The 18,049-nt window shown below is 44.9% G+C and overlaps 1 protein-coding gene across 4 annotated transcripts in view; it reads right to left on the bottom strand.

Annotated features, from left to right (window-relative positions):
* Window positions 1-18,049, bottom strand: part of HTT (huntingtin) — a 138,443-nt gene that overhangs the window by 100,270 nt on the left and 20,124 nt on the right. For all 4 annotated transcript variants that reach the window (XM_082611066.1, XM_082611065.1, XM_082611067.1 and 1 more), the window contains exons 3-8: window positions 16,524-16,644; window positions 12,052-12,111; window positions 11,594-11,673; window positions 9,817-9,955; window positions 4,489-4,630; window positions 3,588-3,766 (exon numbers count right to left, since the gene is read on the bottom strand). In XM_082611066.1, the coding sequence (XP_082467192.1) occupies window positions 3,588-3,766; window positions 4,489-4,630; window positions 9,817-9,955; window positions 11,594-11,673; window positions 12,052-12,111; window positions 16,524-16,644 (721 nt within the window). The remainder of the gene's footprint in view (window positions 1-3,587; window positions 3,767-4,488; window positions 4,631-9,816; window positions 9,956-11,593; window positions 11,674-12,051; window positions 12,112-16,523; window positions 16,645-18,049) is intronic.

The raw sequence follows: 18,049 nt of genomic DNA, 5'->3' as shown, positions 1-18,049 counted from the left end.
TTTTAAAATGTGTCCTAGGTTTCAGGTTTTTGTTTTGTCTTACATTGGGAAAATGTGTGCCTTAATTTCACTCTCTAAAAACTTCTCTATCCCTTCTACCAGTGTGATCATAGCTTCCATGCTGTTTTCTAAAGTCCCAGGATTTTTGTCACTGTTACATTAATTCCTTAAAAGCAAATAGAACACTTCCACGAAAGCAGAAGCATGCTAATGAAGAGCTCCAGCTCCCTAAACTGGTGACTAGTAAAGGAGAGTAAAGCCCAAAATCCACGGAGCGCACAGCTAGTTGAACACACACTTAATAAGCAAGAAGTACTGTCACGAGTGCCACTGAGAAAGGGTTTCCAAAGCGTTTAAAGGCACTACATTAAACTTCATTAATGCTTTTAATGCTATATCACATTATATGAACATAGTGTATTTATCCTTTTCCCCTTTAATTAGAGGTGCCAGATAATATACAGAGCACCCAGCTAAACCTGAATTTCAGATAAACAAATAATTTTGTAGTGTAACTGTGTCCCATGCAATTTCAGGCATACTTACACCACAAGATTACTGATGATTTATCTGAAATTCAAATAACTGGTACCCCCTATTTTTATTTACTAAGTTGGGCAGCCTTACCTTTAATATCATAAAAGTCATATATACGTTTTTTTTTAAAAAGACAGTACAGCAGTTTATAGAATAAAAAGTAAAAGTCTCAAAGGTGGCTACTTTGACTGACTTTTTAGTTCTCCTGATGGTTACCTCCATAACTCTAGGTCACAGATCTGCAAACTACAGTCCACAGGCAAATCTGGCCCTCCATCTGTTTTTGCACATAAAGTTTTACTGGAACACGGCTGTGTGTGTACTGTCTGTGGCTGCTTTCCTGCTACAGTGCTGGAGTTGAGTAGTTGGCCCATGAGCCCTGCTCTAGGTAATCAGCTTTACACCGTGATTTCTGAGCCGTCTACTCTGAGCAAAGAATCTCTTGACTTCTTACTATGTAAATGGGGGAAAAAAGCACCCAACCCACACTCCCTCACCTCACCTGCCTCCTCCCAAATTCTGTTAGCAACCTGAGTGCTTTTATATTAAGGGTTACATTTATCTACTACGATGTAACTTTTAAAATCACATGTGCTTTGCCTAGATGTTGAGCATCTGTCATACAGAGCAAAGTCAGTCAGAAAGAGAAAAACACATATTGCATATTAATGCATATATGTGGAATCTAGAAAAATGGTACAGATGAACCTATCTGCAGGGCAGGAATAGAGACGCAGACGTAGAGCACAGACGTGTGGAAACAGGGGGCAGGAAGGGGAGGGTGGGATGAATTGGGAGATTACGACGGACATAAGTACACTACCATGTGTAAAACAGATAGCTAGTGGGAACCTGCGGTACAGCACAGGGAGCTCAGCTCGGTGCTCTGTGATGACCTAGATGGGGGGGATGAGGGGGAGGGGGAGGTCCAAGAGGGAGGGGATATATGTATATGTACAGCTGATTCACTTCGTTGTACAGCAGAAACTAACACAACATTGTAAAGCAATTATACTCCAATAAAAAAAAAATCAGTATGTGTCTCATCATGTGTACATTAACATCCTTCACTGCAAAGCCTATTAATGTGACTGGATCCAAAAAGAAAGAAGTATTTCATTATTACTAGTCCTGTGTCACTTGAAAGAGAATGTCCCAAGGATAACCATTAAATGGATTCTCTTTTATCATAATCTCTTACTTGCTTAAAATTATTCAACATGTTGTTTCATAATTGGATAACTTACTTTTATAAATCTTCCTGGTTTTCCCCTCCTTTTAACATACACACATGCCTTCCCTTTTTCCCAGCACTTAATCATAACATTGGTCACAGGGAACTCCTTGGACTCCCTGTTTCTAATCTGAATGGCACACAGTACCAGTCATCTTAGAATTGCTTCTAACACATTCCTGGGTTAGGTGCTTTGTTTCTTGGATTTCAGGACTTCTTTTTTTGTTATCTATTTCTCATTTTGCTGGAATACATCTTCAAATAATTTTTTCAAAAAGCATACATGAAAAAAGTAAGTGCACGTGAAAAGCGAACTGAATTCTTACATATCTAGAAGTATCTATATTTTGCCCACACTTGCTTAACAGTTTAGCCAGGCTCAGGATTATTTTAAATTCTATTTAAATATAGCTAGCCAAACTATTATTACATTAGCTGAGTTGAACTTCTTAATCAAAATAATGTAATTCAAAATGGCCAACAGTCAAAAGAAAATAGATTAGATATGTTTTAGAGACAATCTTATCTAGCTTGCTAATGCAACAAGGTGCCATGCTGTTTAACCATGTGGAAGAAACATTAACTATTAAGAAAATCTGTAAGTAATTAAGCACCACATCCCATACCCCTTCACTCCATCCTCCCAGGATTACTGCTCTCTTAGTTTAACACAGTTTTCAATATCCCTCTAGCCGCATCTTCCCCCAGCACCCCTACTGACCTGTGAGAAAGCCTGGAGACCTTTACAGGACCCAGCTCACCCTCACCCGCACACTCTCACTCTGTGGATTTGGCAAAGGCTGTAGCTTCTGTCTATAAAACTCTCTTCTCCCAACTCCCTGTGTCTGGTCAAATCCTACTCACACAAAAGCATCAGCTCGTAACAGCCTGCCCAGCATGCCTCCCTGACCTTGGTCATGCACACCCCCTGCCCCCCGCCATGTACTCTACATTACCCTATACCCCCTGCCTTGCTATTTAGTAACTGTTTGCTTGCTTCCCCCACTAGACCAATGGTCTCCAAACTTTTGACTAAGCAGTCTTCTTTTTTAAAAAAATCAGAAAAAAATTCTGAGCATGCAACTCCAATAATATTTATTTTAAAATACTGTACAGGTACTACCGAACTCAGATATTACGTATATTATAAAATATGCACCAAATCTGACAAGTCTCTAGCTCCAGTTATTGGTTTACAGGAAATACAGACAACAAAGAAACCTGTTAATTTATACAACGGAGAGTCAATTAGTAAAAACTCAGATTGCCGGGAGTTCCACAGGACAATCTGTTTCTTCAAAAAATGAACTCTAAGGGAAAAATGGGGATAGAAGGCAACCATAAGATCAAAGAGAATCACAATCCTTATCAACCAATCTTATTTGGATACTGATTCCAAAGAGCAGAAGAAAAAACTGACAGGGGATACGTGGGTATTTGATGTTAAGAAAGTGTTCTTTTTTTTAGGTATGACAAGGGCATTGTCATTAAAATTTTTAAAAAGAGTCCTCATCTATAGGGACACATATGAAATAGTTGCAGATAAAATAATACGATGGTTGGGGTTTGCTTCGAGCAGGTCTACGTAAACAGTACCCTCGGTGACCTTGTAAAGGGACGCCTTCATTTTTATCTGACATCACTACCACACACAGGTCGAGTAGCCGGGGTCATGACCTAGGATCTGAACCACGGGGTCTGGCTCCAGAGTCCACACTCTTAAGCCTCGGCTCTGCCACTTCTCTTCCAAATTAGTTGAGTCTCTGAACGTTGGTCACGTGTGCACAAGCACTAGAGTAAAGCACGGGGTGCCTACCTGGACAAGCTGCTCCGTCGAGGGAGAGACCTCCATCTCTTTCCGTGTCACCCCAAAGCTGCCTTTCAGGCTTGTGTCCTTGACCTGCTGCTGCAGCAAGGGCACCAAATACCTCAATGTGAGCAGCACTCCGAGAATCAGAAGGGTGGAGTGCTCCTCCTCCACGGGAACCAGCAAACCTATAAAGGAAGCAACAAGATTTTGTCACATCGGATTCGCTGCTGGGAGACTCGTGGCATCCTTTGTTAACAGGAAGAGATCCAAAGCAGAACCCTATCGTGAGGCTGGCAGGGAGGGATACAGATGGCACAAACATTACGGTAGCAGCCAAAATCCAGGAGTGGCTCTAGGGGCAACATTTAAAGCCGCAGCTCAGCAAGGCCCTGCACAGTGAGTGAGTTTCACTGCCTCTGAAAGCCAGGCAGCTCTTTCACGTCGACTGTCCACGTGCTCCCGGCAGCACCTGCCAGCATGGATTTCCACAATTGCCCCCAGTAGAGGAGAAGCCTTCACCAGGCCTACACCCGTCCAGAGAGGCCCCTCACAGGGACCTGAGCCTCAGTTTCCGGCCACAGGGACTCCCTGCACTCAGGGCCTCCGCAGAGGTGGTGCGGTGTGCTGCCCAGAGGGCCAGACCCGGGAAGGCTCCCGCCCACTGCCCCGCCAGCTGTCCGAGGGCCCAGCCGCATCCACACCACTGCACCGAGGAGGAGGAGCCTTCTCCGGACCCTCACCCAGACCCCATGGGGGCTCGTTCACATTTAACAGCCAGCCAGGGCTAAAGGGCCTGGTCCAGAAGCTGAGGGGCTGCCTGATTTTAAAGAATTTCAAAGGCCTGTCTCAAGTAAACACTAGTGACCACCCCCGCACAGGGAGAATCACTAACAGGCCTGCGCCTTACCTAAGAGCACACTGAGCAGCCAGCTGTAAAAGTACTGCGTCCTCCTGGAGTGCTGGCAGATGCTCACCGCCGAGCTGGCCGCTGTCCGCCGCACGGTAGGAGAGCTGGACTTCAGATTCGCTATGAAAGCCTTTAACAGAACCTGTGGAAGCAAAGTCCAAATAGACAGAAGATGAAGCTCCTGTGAAACTCATCATGGGCTTCCCTGGTGCAGTGGTTAAGAATCCGCCTGCCAATGCAGGGGACACGTGTTCGAGCCCTGGTCCGGAAAGATCCCACATGCCGCGGATCAACTAAGCCCATGCACCACAACTACTGAGCCTGCACTCTAGAGCCAACGAGCCACAACTACTGAGCCTGTGTGCCACAACTACTGAAGCCTGCCTGCCTAAAGCCCATGCTCCATAACAAGAGAAGCCACTACAATGAGAGGCCCGCACACCGCAACGAAGAGTAGCCCCTGCTCACTGCAACTAGAGAAAGCCCGCACGCAGCAACAAAGACCCAACGCAGTCAAAGATAAATAAAATAAAATAAATAAATTTATTTTTTAAAAAAAGAAAAAGAAACCATCATGTATTTCAAAAAGCATAACTTGCTCCAAATTCTTGCAGAGTATAAAGTATTAACAATATGAGACCTTCCTAGAGCTGAATGGAAGCACACCAAATCTGGCATATGTCAGAGCAGTTTGCAAATATGTAGTCGATTTATTTCCTTATAAACTGAGTAGGGACTTGCTCAGCATCTATGTCCCTACACGAGAGTAAAAGCCTTCACTTCTAGAAAAGGTGTCCCCACAATAGTTGGGGCCAGGGTCAGTGTATAACACTATGTAAAATAAATGCAGTAAAAAAAAAAAACCCAAAAAAAAACCCACAACAAATAATGAAGTCCAGGAGAAAAGCGCTAGTCAATCACAGCAAGGTCCCAGCCTGAACGACGGCTTGTAAACGTGCTGCTAATGCCACCAAGAGACAGTCTCAGGTCTGGAAAACGTGTGCAACGTAACTGAGCTGAGACCACACACTCCTCACAGCTATTTTCCTAAGAAATCAGAGAATAAAACTTGTTACCGTGCCTCCAAGAAAACCCAAAGGAGGGGTGCTATAATTCTAGGGGTGCTATAGTGCTAACGATGACCGTTTAAGTCTTCACAAAAATATCCAAAGAATGAAAGGGGGTGACCATCCAGCTGCAGGAGTTTGGTGACTACGTTATTTAAGAACGTCTATTTCCCTTCATTCTAAACTATGCTCTGAGCAATGATTTGGCCCAGTTACTGTTGGGCATGTACGGAGCCTCGCTGAGCAAGTCAGGGACACCACTGGGGCCCTACCGGGGGAAGTCTAACCATCGGCAAAAGAGCAGCCAATTAACAGACTGGCATCTGACTTAAACAAGCTTCTCCCTAACTGCGTGTTGGCATAAACTGGTTCTCAGAGGCTCATCAATGCTCAGTGAATTCACAGATTAGACCTCTGGAACCAGAGAGGTGGAGGACCAGACCCCCGGCCACAGGACACCCTTAGTAGATTGTGGCCTCCAGTTTCTCCCCAGAGACAATACCCGGAGAAACCACTCAACTTATCTCTGACAAACTTTTTTAGCTTCAAGAAAAGACACATCTTAAAGAACTCCTTTGAGTGAGAACACACACACACACACCAGTGAAACGGTAAATAAAGAATCCTCCTATATTAGTCCAAACTTCTAAGCAGAATGAAAGCTAAACATTACTATGAAGAGTCAGCCCATGGTGAACTTAAAGTTTGGAATAATAGTAAAATGGAATGAGAGCTCGAGGGGGCTTTCTTGGGTCTAAGTCCCACAATCCCGAGAACGCCCTGTAGAAGGCTGCTGGCCGGAGGTTACCTAGACCATCCTTAAAAGCTCTTCTCATAAGAGGAGGAAGTGCGCTAGACTACAGGGCAGATAGCTCCACTTTTCTAAACATAGGCAGGACATATATTTAAGAGTACTTCATTCCACTTCAGAGTCAAGAGAACTTAGGGAGTGTAAATGGAAATTAAACCAAACTGTGACTCCAGAACACACTCAGCAGATGGCTAAACTTAAAATGACCAAAATTCCAATTCTGTGAGGACAGGGAGCTGCTGGAATTCGCACACACCACCGATGAGGCGTAAGCTCGTGCGTCCACTGAGAAAAGCTGTTTGGAGGCATCTACCGAACATGACATATACACACCCCACAATCTCCGTTTCTAGCCATCACAACCTGTGCTACAAGAGACACGTACAAGGACAGGCACAGCAGCGACGCTCGCGACAGTCAATACTACAGACGACCCAAGGTCCAGCTGCAGTAAAATGCTGAGCTGAAGCACATTCGTCCGAGGGAACAGTACACAGCTCTGAAAAACCGCAGGATCTAGCGACACACGCAGTGACATGGGAGAATCTCACGAGCTTAGCGCTGAGCAAAAGAAACCAGATGAAAAGCATACATACTGTATGGTCCTACATATTTACAATTTAAAAACAGACCCTCTGGCATTAGAAGCCAGGTCAGTGATCAGCCCTGTGAAGGAAGGAGGGAGTAGTGACAGGGAGAGGGTGCGGAGGCTCCTGGGTGCCGGTAATACTCCATAGGTCCAGACCTAGGCAGTGGCCGCAAGGGCAGATTTGCTTTGTGACCACTCATCAAGGAGTACATGTATGATTTACATGCTTCTTGTATGTACATTACACACCAGTCAAATAAAAGGTTCGGGAGTCTCAATATTTAACAGGCAACCCTGAGAATAACACAGCAGGGCCCGTTAGGAAACTTCTGATCAAACATGCTGTACTGGACATGAGAACCTCTACTTCCCAGACACCCCACCAGAATCACATGTACAAGGTTTAAAAAGCATAAACTCACAAGGACAAAAAGAACAGAACAGGGACAAGGGCAGGCTAGAGGCATTAGCAAATTTTGGAAGCTAGAAAGTAAACAGGTGGTAACTGCAGGCAGAAGTTCCCACCAAGCCTTTCTGGGAGCTGGGGAGAAGGGCTGAAAGCCACCAACCAAAGGCAAGCTCACTCAAGCCACAGAAATCCAAGAAAAGCTCAGGCTTAGGAGTACCAGAGACATCTGAAAGTGGCGTGGATATAGGGATGAAACAGCTGCTCATCTAACAGCTCCTTGGGGAAACTGCCAAGCCCCTCTCCCACCCAGGCAGCCCAGGATGTGGTCTTCACCTCCCCATCTCCCGCAGAGACAGGGAATCCCCAGAGATGCGGCCACAGCTGAGGACAGACACGAGGCACAGACAGAAAACAGAAATTAGGAAGAAGTCTGCATTCTGACCAGTGAGACTGTTAGCACCATTCCATCCAAGGGTCTCAGGACAAATGCAGCTGGGCTGATGCCTCCAAGCAGGAGAATGAGGGATTTTTCTATAGAGATATTGACTGGCCCAAGAGGAAAAGACTTACTGACACTGACATTTAAAGACCCACAGTGGAAAAGCAGGTTCACCATCCATTACCTGAGGAAGTCCACCAGGGGACAAAGCTTGCCACACACTTGCTTCCAATAAGCTTTTTAGGGGCTCACTCAAATCTATGCGGACAACTGCTGACATAAAAGAGAAAGACAGGAAATAGAACAGAGGAAGTCAGAAGAAACATACAACGTGGAAGTCAAAGGAAGTTGTCAAGAAACTATCATCAGTATCCTCAGAAAGATAAAAGAGTGTATTCATGAAACAAGAAGAGGGTGCCAGAAAACATGAACATTCTGAACAGAAGAAAGCTCTTAGAAATTAATAACACAGCAGGAACAAAAATTCCAGAGAAGAGTTTGAGGTGGACATCTCCTAGAAAAGTACAGAAAAAAGAAATGGAAAATAGAAACAAAAGATAATACAAATGTACATCAGTCCAGGAGGACCAACAGCTAACTAACAAATTTCAGAAAGACAGCACAGAGAAAATAAAGGGGGGAAATTGTCAGAGAAATATAAGGACATCTTCCAGAACTGAAGGCTAGAACGTTCCAAATTAAAAGGTCTATCAATCACCCAGCACTCCCCCCTACACAAAACAGTAAAAACTTTCTAGAGAAGGACACATTCAGAGGCTAAGAGATCAGGTCATTCGACTTCTCGGATGCCCCGCTGGAGACTATGAGACAAAGGGGCAAATCAAAGCCTGTACATTCCTAAGGGAAGACAATTTCCACCCTAGAACTCTACACCCAGCCAAGTGTGAGGGAGAAATCAAGGCATTTTCACTAATGCAGAATCTCAAACAATTTACTTGCCAGTTATCCTTTCTCAGGAAGCCCCCTGTCCAGGAGTAAGCCTAGAGAGACAAAGACACGGCAGCCAGGAATCAGGCATCGGACAAGGGAGCCAAGACATGACTGTGCGACAGACCTAAGGGGCGCCCTGACCAGGCTGGAGCAGCAGCTGCAGAGCCCAGGACGACCCCAGTGGAGGAAACGGGTCCAGGAAACTACCCATCATGTGCACAACTGAACTGAGACACACAGCGCCGGTGGGAGGTGTGAGAAGACGGAAATTGCCAAAGAATAATAAGTAAATGAAAAAGAGGCAATTACTGACTCTGGAAATACCAAAAAGTTATACAAGGAAACATAACCATGGCACAGAACATAACTAGCTGTGACTATTTACTTAGGCATAATAATGTACACAATGAATACTGATATAACTGTAGTAAAAAGAGGGAAGAAGGGTTAGAGCTGAATTCATCTTTTCCATTGTAAAAAATAAAAAAATCCAAAACCAGCAGTATAAGCAAGTTATTTAGAAATGTGGCGGGAAATACCAAGAAAAACACTAACACAGGACTGACCCACTAAAAGGAGGAAGTCAAGAATCTGTAATCCTCAGACCATGTGACAGGGTCATGATTTCTGGGGATTATAGACAAAACACTGAAGAGGGTTTGAAGGTTGCTGGTTGGGGCAAAAACAAACAGGAAGTTGAGTGGTCCCCGACGGCTGCAGGGCATTCATATGCACAAGGCATCATCGGTGAGCTTGCTCCTACCTGCAGTCCAGGGACAGTGGCCTTTCTTCAGCCAGGCTAAGCAGTCAATCTTATACCCCCAAACCAGTCTGCTCTGGCAAAATGCCTTTTGATTTTGCATCTATAAACCATCTCCCTATTCCTCTTTTCACCCCACAATAAGAAAGCAGAAGTGGAAAGAAACTCTCAGTGTGCCTCCAAAGAGCTCAAAAGATTTTAAACTAAATTATGAAGCACAGCCTAACTCAAGAAGTACTCTCAAATGCCTGCCTGTGCAAAAGCCCAACTCCCATGCTTGCGACTTGAGGCAGTAATCATACCTTAATTTCATTGTCGTTTGCAAAATTGCCAAAAGAAGCCATAATCTTAGGGACAGCTGCAGCCAAGGTCTCCTGGACAGACTCCTCGGGTCTCTTGCTTGTGCGAGTCAGGCAAGGCAAAAGGTTTACCAAGTAAGGCCTGCACATGTGAGAGGGACACTAATTACTCTTCCAGGGCCTACCTTAATGAGAAACACAAGCGATTAGTTCAGTGTCTGTTAGGTAGAAAAACCAGTTTTTACATGCAAAAGAGTCCTTCCTGGAAGGTAAACAAACCTCTGCTAGAAGACTAAAGGCAGATGAAGCCCAAATGCTGGGAGGCTCTCATCCTTCATTTCTCCTCTAGTCACACACGACTCTCAAAAGCTTGTTTTAAAAATTCTTTGCAGTAAATTATAATAGTTAGAAAATAACATAATATAAGAAAACACCATTTAAAAAATAAAGAATTAAGAATAAAGCTTTCTTGAAAAGGGAGCATTACAAAATTTTTTCTAAGCATTGAAACTGAATAAGGCCTTAGAGAGAAGCCTGGCCCTCTACAGAGAAGTAGCAGACCACGCAGGACTGAAGAGGAGCAGTCACAGGACAGATAAGCCGAAGCCACGGGACGAGCACTCGGTGGCGAAGGCGGCGTCCTCTAGTGGCAGAGACGGGCAGCAAGCAGGCGTACCCCTGGGACTGTACAGGGAGGGAGGCAGGCCCTTCTAAGGAGATGACCCAAGGGAAAACAAAACAGACATCAGAAGGAAGACATGCCCAACTTTTCAAAGAAGTCAGGCCAATGAGTCAACGGAGTGTTTGAGGTGACGGGGGCCACTGGGGGCCAGATCTCCCTGGGCCTTGGTAAGGAGTCTGGATTTATCTGAACTGCTCTGGGAAATGAGTAAAGCGTTTAAGTAAAGGAATGACATGACCCAATCATATTTTTTTAAGGTCACTTCGGCTTCTATGTGGAGAACTGGGGATGTGTTGCTTCAGAAATATAACAAAGTTTTCAAAACAAGGATAGTAAAAGAAAAAGGTTATATAAAAAGAAATTTTCTTAGTGACTGTATGTCCGCAATCATGTAAGACTCTTATTACAGTCAGGCTCAGTGGAATAGATCACCGTTTCGTATTAAAAGAGAGGGTTTCTGCCATTCCACCAGTTCCTCGGGGACAGAGCCAAGGGCTCCACGGATGTCAGCACGTCTTGCCAGTGAAGGAGAGAAGGAAGGAGTTGAAAACTGTGGCCCTTCTTTTGTTTTTCAATCCATTAAGATACAACTGGTTCACTCAGTCAAAACTTTATTCACAGTTTAACACTCATATTTTTAACCCACATAATAGACAAAGGCATAGTTTTCTATAATCCCTAGAGTAAGCAACAATGAGGTGGTACTCAACCTTCAACCACCTGGCAAGTATCTTTTCGGCAAGTACCACGTGCAGACGCCGTTATCAGTGTTGGGCTGCAGCAGGGACCAGACAGGGATGCCCCCACTGTCCTGAGACGTGCATCTCCTACAGCTCTCGGGGGAGGGTGGGATAGAAAACGAACAAGCACGCTGATGAAGTGTGCGACAGTATTCCTGAGAGCCGTAAATTTTACGCAGGAAAAGGATCAGGACAACCTGTACTGCAGCTGGAGAGGCAGAGGTGGGCAGCTTCAGACAGAGTGGACAGGGAAGACCTTTAGAGAAATGACATTTCAGCCAAGATGGCAAGAATCCACTGGAGCTGGTCCCCCACCCAAAATAAGAATAACAGTAATAACCCAGAGTGTCCACTTTACCTGCATTTCTGAGGCCGAACGAGGTGAGCCAGCTCGGCAAACCTCCACAGGGCAGCGCGCAGGCTCCGAGGAGCGCCGTTCTGAGGGATTTAAGAAGCAGCGTGTTACATTTAAGAGTCGCAGACATGAGTCACCAAGAGGACTTCAAATAAACAAAAGCATTTTTTTCATTGCTAATTTCTATTTTTAGAGAAAAGGCCATTTAAATGTGTAACTACTTTTGAAATGTTAAGGTCTAATGGGATGCAATTATAAAGATATTTTTTAAAGCTACCATTTTAATTCCCATCCCATCTAATAAATAATGAGGAGCAACCTTTTGAAGAAAAGTAAAACAATAAAGTCTACTTTACCAAACAGTATTTATTTCCTTATCAAATAAAAGATAACATTTCACATACACTGCTCAATACAGTGAATCAGTAGCACTTTTTCAATGATGGAAAACAAAAACCTACCTTTTTAATTTCCTTATAGAGTTCTAACTGTAACCTTGGAAGATTAGAATCCATCAAAGCCTACAACAAAATACAAGAGATTTGTTCACGGAAGACACATTCTACTAGCAATTCTAAAGAAAGCTAAAAGGCAGCTAAAATTTCAATTTTGGGGCAAAGTAGAATATAATAGCAACTAAACTAAGAATCTATTCTTTAAGAAAGAAGCGTATGTATGCAGGAAGTTACCAAACAGACTAGATACAGGTCATTCACTTTAATTTTAAAAATGGAAGGAAAAAATTTAACTTTCATTACAATCAAATACTACACAAGATCAAAATTAAACAGTAGATAGTTCAAACTCATTCTAAAGCTCTTACATTCAATTAAAGCACATTCTGTTGGACAATCCAACATTAGCAATGCCCTGGAGTCTGCAGGGCCAGCAGGGCGGTGGGTGGACATCCCAGATCAGAGCCCCTAGCTCTGGCGTGGGAATACTCCTCTCCACGCAGAAGCCCAAGTCCTTTCCAAAGGTCTGGTCCACCAGTGATACACGGGTGCTCCCCAGGGAGCAGCAACGCTCCGAACCTGCTGGAACCATAGGCTCCTCAGAGCCATTTCTTGACCCTTCTGCTCACTTATGGGCCAAACCAAAAAATGGCCACACAGCCAATTTCAACCCAGTAAGAATGGCTGATGGCAACCACCACCAGTGACACAAAGTCCACGTTGGAGACGGCTTCTCAAGACAGAAAGGAGAGACTTCTGTGCCCTGCCCTCAGCCATGGGAACCCTCTCTTCCAAAACAGTATTGCCAATGTCTCGTCCACAAGAAGAGCAGAAAGACGTAACCAAGCCTCCATGGAAAAGCCCTCCTCCTTTCCTAAGATGTACAGCATGTGATGTCTATAAACCAAGCTGGTCTTAGTAAAACTCATGGAGGTTCAGCAAGCTTGAGAATCAAAACAGTCACTTTCTGGGAGGTTCCAAATAATGTCTCAGAAATTTTTAAATCCTAATTCTGCTGTTTCAGTGTGTACTGAAATTCCTTAAATGAGCACACCAAAATGGACAAACATATATTAAAGCACTACTTTGCCAATAAAACCAGAAGGCATATCAAAGTTTTGTTTTACTTTATAAATGTTTTATAAACTAATATCAAACCTATTTTATTACAGGAGGAAAGTAAACCTCAAGCCCCTGCAACAGCACTGAACGGGCCCTCACAGTCATGGGTGATGGTAAGATGCCATCTGACCCCTCCCTGCTCCTGACCCAACCTTCACACTGAGGCGAACACACACAGCAGCCAAGTCCAGCCCATGACGGCCCCCTGTGCCTCACAGGCCTCCCTGGTTAAAGGCCCCCATCTCTCCTCCCCGGGTTACTCAGCCTCCCGCGGGGATTCTGGGTACACAGTCTTTCTCCATTCCGAGGTAGGCTACACGGCATCCCCAGGCTACTCTTCCTAAATAAAGCACTCCTCTGACCAGGTTAAAGACCTTCACGAGCTCTTCCTTTTCTTCATCCTCTACCAAATGAAGTACAAACCCCTTGAATGGATCCTCAACACCTCCCATTCTCTGCTAGCACACACGTTCACCCTCCTAGGTGGGTCTGCAGGGGTTAAGAAAGTCCTGACCTCCTCACTCACCTAACAGCCACCACCTCCAGGAAGCCTTCTCTGCCTCGCCAGACAGAAATCACCTCCACTTCCTGACCGCCACGATGAGTTGCCAGCATGTCTCGGAACTTACGCCACGCATTAAGCCATTCCTGTACAAACATGCTTCCCCCTCCCCAAGACTGTAAATCATCTGAAGGCAGGAGCATGCTGTCAGCTGAAGCACATCCCCAGTGCATTTGCTACACAAGTGAAAAGCAGAGCATGCCCCATTTTCTTGGGTCCTCATCCTAAGCATATAATGATACTCTGAAAAACAGAAGGCTCAAGTCCAGGACCTGACTCCTAAGCGACCATCCATGTGTTCCTGTCCACCTCTGACACCCAGGCCTAGGGCCATCCAAGTTCTCCCAAGCCTGTCCTTCCTGTGCCACCGTGAGAGCACATCAGCCAGACCCTGACCCCACCCCCAGCCTGCTAGCCTTGAAGACCAGCGCACCTGCGGAAGCAGACATCAGAGCACAGCCAAAGCCCGGGATGTCCGACTTTAAGCAGAAAGAAGAGGTTCTGAGAGACTGACCTCGTCTTATGCTCAGGGGTGTAACATGAGCAGTTGGAACCTCTGCCCTGGGAGGCCAGACACAGGCAGAGGAAATAGGAAGGCAGTAGGGAGGTGGCCAGGAAGAGAAGCCAGCACCTAGAGCTCTGACCAGGCCATGGCCCAAGCCCCCAAACACACACACCAGGCTAGCTGGACAGCAGTTACAGAAGCAGGTCTCTCTCTGCAGCATGTGCCTCCATGTAAAACGACCACCTTCCTTGTTTGTTTGTTTGGGGTCATATTGTCCTCTCTTCCCTCCTCACCTGTTCTTGTCATGACCAAGGCAACCTGTGGTGACTTCTTTAGGTTTCCTGATTCTAAGGATCAGAGTTCAAGAACTGAAATATCAGAAAAAGCCTAGCCTGGTCCTGCCAGTGGGAATTAAAAAAAGCAGCAAGGATGTTGAGACCTAGAGAAAAGCAAGTGTAACTGAAAAAGTCCACCTCCAAACGTGCTGTGGACCCATCACACCTGAGTGGTACCCACACACTGCCGGGCAGAGAACAAGGTCAAATGGCCGTGGCCACTACAGCACTGCGGCGGGGGGGATGGTGGGCAGGCGCGTGGTGACATGAAATGCAGGTGGAGGGAGAAGACCAGGCAACTCCCAATGGAGAAGCCAGAACCCTGTGTCTGCAGGGAAGCCGGCACCCGAGCACAGAGAGCATGGCCCACAGATCCACACGCCAGAAAGCGGGGAGCAGTGGGGCTCTGGCGTGCCCCTCGCCCTCTCTGGTTGAGGAAGCAGGAATCTCACTGTAAAAGCACCCCTTACCACTCCAAGGCCCAGCAAGGGGCAAGATGACGCTAACCCGTCACACACGTCACTGCACTCGATCCTCACACTCACGCACACCTCAAAACGGTGTCCGACTCCCTCTATGGTTAAGGAGACTAAGGCTCGCAGAATGAAGCACACCTCCCGAAGCCGCTCAGCAGTGGGCAGCAGAGGCCAGGTTCAAGCGCAGGCCTCCTTCACTCCAGGACCTCCCTGTGCTCCACCTCCTTAACGCAGGAGTAAAGGGTGATCGTCTTCCCGAGGAAGCTGGACCCGTGACAGAAGAATGAAGGACAATTTCTTGGCCAATGTAAAATGTGACCACTCTCCAGAGAAAGCCCTTGGGGAGACTCCAAAGAATAGTTTTGGTTTTCAAGATCCTAATAAGGAGGGAAATATTCAACTAACCTATGTTAGGCTGGACTTCTTGGTTCATCTGGCCAAGTAAGTATTACTAGGAAGAGAGCCTTCAAGGAAAATAAAAAGATGTGGCCTTATCTAAATTTCATGGGTGGAACTCAAAACAGTAAGGGAAAAATCAGGAAAAACTGGAAAGATCCAATAAGCAGGGATTCCATGCAGAGAAGGGAACAAGATACATTTTCTCCTTAACCATCATCAAGAAATCGTTTTTGGAGAGAGCATCAAGAACTATGTCAGTGAACCTTCCTCAGCACTGGTTAGCCTATGGTGGGAACAACATATAAGCTTAGACACAAAATTCAAAAGGCTCATTCACACACTCAAAGGTGACCTGGAAGAAGGTGCCCAGGGTGGTTGAGGATACAAACTAGGAGAATGGCAGAATGAGAAAAACAAGGATTGTTTTCCAACACCGTAAGAATTGTGGAAGAAAGACTTTATCTTCAATGGCAGCAGAAAGGGAAAAGTGGATTAAAGCTACAGTGATCTTGGGTACTAACTCTGCACTGGGAAGCAGTAAGCGAAGAGGACAGGTGTCCCCCGCCCTCTCCTTACCTCACCTACCACCCAGGTAGCTCTGGCTTTCTGGCTTCATCAACCTTTTCTGGGAACTCCTATCTCTCCAGTCACGTCACACTAACTCCAGTGAAGCTACCAGAGAAGGCACGTCTTTACCTGCAAACAGTACTGCCTGACCCAGGTCTTAGGAGACGAAGACACCAAAAGCAGATCCCACTCCCCGTCCCCCTGCTTCTCAAGGCCTCATGGTTTCTCAACAAAGTGATGTTTCCCCCAAGAGCACCCAGTGGCCACCATCAGCGCCCACCCCTGACCTATGCCCTGCGCAGGCACGAGGGCAAACCCACTCCCTCTGATGGGGCAGGTGCAGCCGGCACACTGGCACACAGCAGAGAGCCTCCAAACCACACACCATAAATGGAAACAGTGCAGATGTCCTAAGGGACTTTGCTACTCAAAACAAAAGAACCCTAAGTCATGGTTTCTTCTCTTAGCTACAATGATCACAGCTCGTAGAACACCGTCCACAGGGCTCTTACTTTTATGACTTTGTTGAGGCACTCGTCAGCCACCATCCTGACATCTGACTCTGCATCATCACTGCACAGCAGAAAAAGTTCCATAGCAATGCCCAGAAGTTTCTGAAATTCTGGAGAATTTCTAAGTAAAAAAAGAAGAGAGACTGTCACAGCCAAAAGGAACCTCAGAAGACACGACGACGAAACAAAGTGAAGTTTCTGGTATCCTATGTGGGATTCTGGAACAGAAAAAAGGACATTACATAAAAATTAAGTCTAACAGTATACCAATATTGAGTCATTAATTGTGAAAATTGCACCACAGTAATTGCACCACAGTAATGTAAGATGCTAATAATTTGGGTAACTGCATGTGGAGTTTATGGGAACACTCTATACTATCTTTGTAATTGTTCTGTAAATCTAAAACTATTCTAAAATTTAAGAATTTCTTAAAAATAGAAGTGTACTTGCAAGACAATCTTATTTTGTTTGTTTTAGTCAAAAAATCTTAAAAAGACACTGATTTGTATGTACTTTAACTCAATTTAAAAAAAGAAAAAAAGACACGGCTTCAGATACTTAAATCTCAGATAGCCATCTGCCCTCTGCCAACAAGTTACTTCTACTCTTACAATATTCTCAGAACCTAGAAAATCAATATACCAATATAACTCCTTTACTCCTTTTTCATCTTGCTTTCAATATGTTCCAAACTCAACATGATCATGGTCAGGCTGTGTTTTTGTTGCGCCATCAGTCTCAAGAACTGGAATCTAGGCGATGCTTGTAAATGATTTTTAAAAGTTTAACTGAGAGAGCCTGTTAGGCAGTTGTGATCCAATTGGCTAAACACAGCCAAGAGAGAGAGACCCATGGCCATGTGCATGAAACTGGCTTCACAGCACAGTGAAGGATGGCCTGGTAGTAATACCAGCCCCTGGACAAAGCTGCTATTCTTGAAACATCTCAGTCTAGAGTCCTCTGAAATAAAGGGCCTCCTCCCCACTCTCTCTCTACCTCACAATTCCTACCAAGAGTCAGAAGAGCCAGGAGCCTAAGAAAAAGCAAAGAACCACATTAGCAGTGATCAACAAACAAGTACGAGCAAGAAAAGAAATGTACCCCTCAGCAATATTTCAGACCTCATCTCTGTGGAATACAGCTGTGAATAAAGAAGAAAGGTCCCTGGGATGCTGGCACAGCATCCAGGCGCTGCTCAAAGTGGTGCTACGGAAATACAATGTGAGCTTCAAGTACAATTTTATACTTCCTTATAGACATAAAAATAAAGAGAAACAGGTAAAATTAATCTTAATAATATATTTCATTTAACCCAATATATCCAAAACATTATTTTAACATGTAATCAATACGAAAAAATTACTGGGATATATAACAATCTTTTTTACAGCACATCCCAATTCAAACACAAAATTTTCATCAGAAGTATTTTATTTGTATAGAGATTCCATAAAATTCAGTTGAAAAAGTAGGTTTACTTAAGTAAAACCTAGAGATCTAATGCACAGCTTAGTGATTATAGT

The sequence above is a fragment of the Mesoplodon mirus genome (assembly GCF_964341445.2).
Source record: "Mesoplodon mirus genome assembly, chromosome: 2".
NCBI classification, from domain to species: Eukaryota; Metazoa; Chordata; class Mammalia; order Artiodactyla; family Ziphiidae; genus Mesoplodon; species Mesoplodon mirus.
This window is presented reverse-complemented; position numbering and strand designations above follow the sequence as displayed.